This window comes from Pteropus medius, unplaced genomic scaffold (assembly GCF_902729225.1).
Source record: "Pteropus medius unplaced genomic scaffold, Ma_sr-lr_union100, whole genome shotgun sequence".
Classification (NCBI taxonomy): Eukaryota; Metazoa; Chordata; class Mammalia; order Chiroptera; family Pteropodidae; genus Pteropus; species Pteropus medius.
The window spans coordinates 811,081-816,515 of NW_024347732.1; the positions used below are offsets into that span (position 1 = coordinate 811,081).

At 34.4% G+C, this 5,435-nt stretch overlaps 1 protein-coding gene across 1 annotated transcript; it reads right to left on the minus strand.

Annotated features, from left to right (window-relative positions):
* Positions 1-426: 426 nt before the first annotated feature.
* LOC120614321 (mitochondrial import inner membrane translocase subunit Tim8 B-like) lies at positions 427-695 on the minus strand. Its single transcript, XM_039877156.1, has one exon. It carries the CDS (start codon positions 685-687, stop codon positions 427-429), a length of 261 nt encoding a protein of 86 aa, XP_039733090.1. The 5' UTR covers positions 688-695.
* Positions 696-5,435: the final 4,740 nt, after the last annotated feature.

The following is a 5,435-nucleotide window of genomic DNA, read 5'->3' on the forward strand; positions in this document are numbered from 1 at the left end:
GTTATTTAGAAGTTTTAAACTTCCTAAATGTGTGAGTCTTTTAAAATGATATTTATTTAAAATTTAATTATATAGTAATCAGATAATATGGCATAATCTCAAATTTGTCTTATGTTTGATATTGTTTTGATAATATGAAGTGCTTAAAATTATTTTTTCTTGCAATTAGGAGAGTTTCAGTTTCTTTTGTTATTGTAGTTGGAGAATTCACATTATTGAATAACTGTTGTGATGCCTTGTGGAATTTCTTAATTCCAAATAAATAAATTTCACTTTTGAGCATTTGATCTATTACTTTTTAACACAAACAGGCTTGATAATAGCCTGAAGTTGACCTGACAGTAGGTTGACAACTTTCCCCCACTGGCCTTTAAATCTGCTTAATAACAAGTTCTTTGCTGCTTCTGTCATTCTCCCAGGGAAGATCTACTGCCCACCTTTCTGTACAATCTGGGCAAACCGACTGGTGATAGCAAGAGTAGTGTCAATGAAGTGGCCCACATAACTAGAGAGACAATTTTCAATGCGAAAGTCTAGGCGATTCCCTGGCTTCTCCACACATTTATCCCAGCAGAGCTTCATGAAGTATTGGACCTGTGCAGTGAACTGATTCTTTTGCTGTTCGGCTGCCACCAGGCGTTGCAATTCTGCAACGTCTGCCTCACTCAGCTCCACCATTGTCTGCATCAGGCTCTCGACCTGCGACCTGAGGCCGAGTTTCAGTTTCTAAGTGAACTTTATGTTGTTTTCTTTTTATAGCATATATTTTAACTCTGATAAAGCTATACCTGCAAAGTAGAGGCATCAAAATATCTTTTGAATAATCTGACATTATAGAGTTCCAAAAAGATATTAAAGTTGTCCTTATAAAAATATCTAAACATTTTGGACTTTCATTTTTGCCAGGGTTGGTAGAAAAAAGAATCTTCTCTTATGACAAATGAGACATGAAATTGTGCAGCACATTTTGGTGGATTAAAAGCATGGAATCCAGGGTCCCCCTTTGCTGATTCAAACCTGAGCTCCTCCGATAGCTGGTTATATAACCTTAGGCATGGTACTTAACCTCTCTGTGTTTAGTGTTTTACATATCAAATTAAGAATGCCCACATAATAGTAAACCTGAGATAATGTATATAAAGTGCTTATCAGAGAACTTGTCGAAAAATGTTCATTTATGTATCATTATTATTCTTATTCTTGTTTGCATAACTCATTTATGTGTCCTATTTTTAAATGTATCCATACAACTTCATTTGGTCACAGGAATAGAACAGACTTCAATAATGGTTTTATACATTCTAGAAATAAAACAAAAATTAGTATGAGATGTGTTTGATTATTCTGTTAATGAGTCTCCATATTCTACAAGAAAACTAAAAACCTTAACATGCATATTGCAATACGTGTTGTAAAGGAAAAAATGCACTTGTTTCTCCACTTATTTTTATAACTTCCCATTTAGAGTCTCTTTTAGAAGGAAAAACTAAAGTTAGAAGTGTGGAAAACTATGTTGCTTTGCAGTTTAAATTGAACTAATGAGAGTGCTATGTGAGACAGGCATTATCATCATCTCACAAATTTTCATTCAACAAAAATTTGTTGAATAACTACTATGTACTGGATACTGTGTAATTTGAGTCCTTTGTGGTTTAATTGGTCAAATGCTTTTTTTTTTTTTTTTTTTTTTTGGTCTTCCAGCTATAAAATGAATCATAATCAGAAAGCTCACAAAGGCATGCTTCTCACAACAAAAATGACTAGAAAATCGAGTGATACATCTTTGAACAACTAGCTAATCCACAAGAGCCTATAAAGTCCTAATCTTCCCAGCCTAAATATTAAGCAAAACAAGGTAAACAACTGCCATTAAACAACCTAACAGAAAGCTTCCTTTTCTTCAATATTTGTTATTGTATTTTATCCATTACCTTCTGTTTCAAAGATGTTCCAGTTATGAACAATAATGAACACGATGGTACTCTGTAAATATGCTCCAGATGTTAGACAGAGTTATGACCAGCCCCAACTCATGAGTGCCAGAGCTTACTGGACATCTCCAGTAGAAAGTCTCTCTGTTACCTCAACCTCTAAAATATCCAACCTAAACTTTTCCCCCTGAAATTTATTCTATCCTTGTGTTTCTTATCTCATTTGATGGTGCCAATACATTAAATTGCTTAAGCAACAGATTTTATCAGCAAGTAGGACCTTTGAAAGCTGTAAGCATAGAGAAGATAAGGGTGCAGCAAGCACACTCTCACTAAACATAGATATGTTAAAAAAGAAATTCATAAAATATAAAGAAATTCAACAAAATTTAGATTTTTCTCATAAGGACAACTTTAATACCTTTTTGAACTCTATAATGTCAAATTATTGAAAAAAATATTTTTCATTCCCTTATGTTTCAGGTAGTCTCACTGTCTATTGAATAATCAGAGTCATTGGACCCATCACCCCTACCACTCTTTCAGTTTATATCTTCAACGATTGCATTACTCTCCTGTTTTGTTTTTGTTTTTGTTTGTTTGTTTGTTTACCTTTGTCTTTATCACTTCCAATTTATTTATCCTTCACAGTATTACCAGAATAATCTCTGATAAACACATACCTAATCATATAAGTTTTCTTCTTCCAAATCTTCCATGGTTCCCATCATCATCAAAATTAAAACCCTTAATTTCTTGGCAGGACACTCAATACCCTTCTTAAATTGACAACAATACACTTTTCTTGTATCATTTTTAAATTTTTACCTCCTGTCCCTCCTTACTCCTCAGTGCTCTAGCTAGAGAACTCACCACATATACCATGTATTAGGTCTAACTTTTATTGCATTTTCTGCCTTTTCCTACTTCCCATACAATACATCTTGTCTTTCTATTAATTTGTTAATAGAAATGTCTCTTTTTGTTACTCAAATGTCTCTGTTTTAGCTATTTCTCACCACCATTAAGCTTGTAGCAGAAAAAAATGACCCTCTCTTTGGATTTCCCATGTAAGTTGGTTTATAAAAACATAAAGCACTTACTGCATTGTATTATGGTTACAGCTCATTTTCCTGCTAGATCTTTTGAGAAGAACGATGTCTTACTTCTACTCTTTTCTCTTTCCAGTTTTCATAGAATAAAATTGTCCATGGAATTGAATTAAGCATGTTATATATGTGAAGCCTTCAGTCTCTGGGCAGGAGAGGAGCTGTAACACCACTCTCTTTTCATTGGAAACTCTTTTCTTCCACTTCCATTTTTGCCTCTCCCAACTCTCATCTTCTTTGCAGGGAGAAGGTAGAGTTAATTTTATTAGTCATAGGGAAACACACAGTCAGATGCACCAACTTTCTACTTAATGGAGGCACTGTGGCAATGCGTTCCAATCCTGCTATCGCTTGTGAGCACCAACTCTGGTTCTGGTAGGCAGCTGTAGCTACGATGGAGACAAATGGATCCAGACACTCCTCTTGAGCCATAAATCTGAGCCCAGTGCTTAGCCCAGCTGTCATGAGGACTCTATGACAGGACATTGGGAGCCAGCTGACAGTAATTAAGGCATATTTAAATTTAGAATTTGTCCTCACCTCTGGGTACATAGTTTCTTGGGCAACTCATGTGAAAAAAGAAGTGGAGACCAGAAGTAGAATTTAGAAATTCTAGGTCCTTGATTCTAATATCTTCTAATATCATCAAAACTAATCCTGATTCCTAACAACAAAGTAAGACAATCATATCTTGTGTATTGAGATTAGCACACTTAAAAATTCCTTTGTTCTCTAAGTTACCTTGGCATGTTCGATTGGTTCAATCTCTAAGCTTCCTTAATATAGAACCTTTTTGTGTTGTGATTGGAAAGAGTATCAATTGAGATGGGGACGATAATAATAAAATCATATTCTTTAATGATATTTTATTTGTTTTCCTGGAATTTTTTGGAAATTTTAAGGGAATTGCATGCTCATTTTTTATGGTGCTTATGGAAGTTGTTCCTTTGCAATATTTCAAATCTTCTATCAACTTTGACTCTAACTTTCACTAAAAGCCCATGAGGGTAGAAAAATCTGATTATCACATGTCAAGATAACATAAAGTGATCATTCCTTCCCAGTCTGTACATTTAAAGGGATAACTTATAGTCTCTGTTCAACTTTTATGTGATGCTAGATCTGATCTCAAATTTATCAACATTTCAAGCTAGGTGCTACCTAATTTCAGGAGGTACACATGAGAGAAAAGTGGCTTATTCACTTCAAAGCTGATGCTATAGGCTATTCATGTATTGCACAGAATTACAATCACTTTTTATGTTTTACGTTAAAAAAATTTAAAGTAGCCACATGTTCATCATTGTAATTGATGCTACAATGCTGCTGTCTCTCAACTCTTTCATACTCAAATGTATATAAATATTCACCTTGACTGAAAAGTTTCTATTTCTTTCATAGATATCCAGTGTTCATGAACTGGGCATGTTTTTTCTAATAATAAAGATGATAAACCATAATGAGTAGTAACTAGGCTTCTTTTTTACAATGCAGAACAAGAGCATTTCTTATTGTTGCATTATTGTACTTCTGAATAAAGTCCCTATTCCCACTGTAACCAAATCAAATGAGCTTATATTGAATTTTATTCATTTGAATTGCAGTTAATGCAGTCTTCAGCTATGGCATTAGTTATGGCCTGCCCAGGACTGCTGAAGAGTTGGGTTTGTGATTTACCTGACTCAATATGTGATCAAGTATCTACATTATTGGAACAAAATGAAACTTTCAAGATCATGGTCATGAAACAGAGAAACAATTTTACCTCAGCACTAAAGCTCAAATGAGACACTAATATACAGTTTTTCTGTATTGCATTTGGAAGCAATTCCTTCTATTCACTCAGAGATAACTATTACAGTACAATAGGCTGCCTCTTGGCTTTTCCCCTCAATTAGCAGAATATGCTGTTTGTTGCAAAGACACCTAGCAGTAGTAGGCTGTAGTGCTTGTTCCTGTGAATTAACATGTGCTTGAAGACCATCAGGAGGCTTGGTTGCATTATGAGGTTACAGTGGAACATATATTTGGTTATAGGAAACTCAAGCAAAATATGGATGGAGAGAATATTACCTTTCTCAGATTTTAGTGATAAATCTAATGAATGATTCTTTGATTCCAGTAGTCCCGCCAGTGCAACTCTGGCTCAAGAACAGAGTTGCCTTGATGGTTTTGATATCATTATGTAAAGGAAATTATATGGTAAACAAACATTACATATTTGCTCTCTATGAACCAGTATTGGACTCACCGCTTGTTCACTTTCTGTCTTCAGTTTAAACCGTGTCTACAGACTTAAATCAATTACTCTAGGAAGGAAGAACATTCATTTTATTCAAGAAAATTCTTAACTTAATTAACTTGCTTTTTGGAGTTAACATTTTTACATGAGAAA

Coding starts and splice junctions, on each gene's coding strand:
- LOC120614321 (XM_039877156.1), bottom strand. CDS start 687: ATGCAGACAATGGTGGAGCTGAGTGAGGCAGACGTTGCAGAATTGCAA.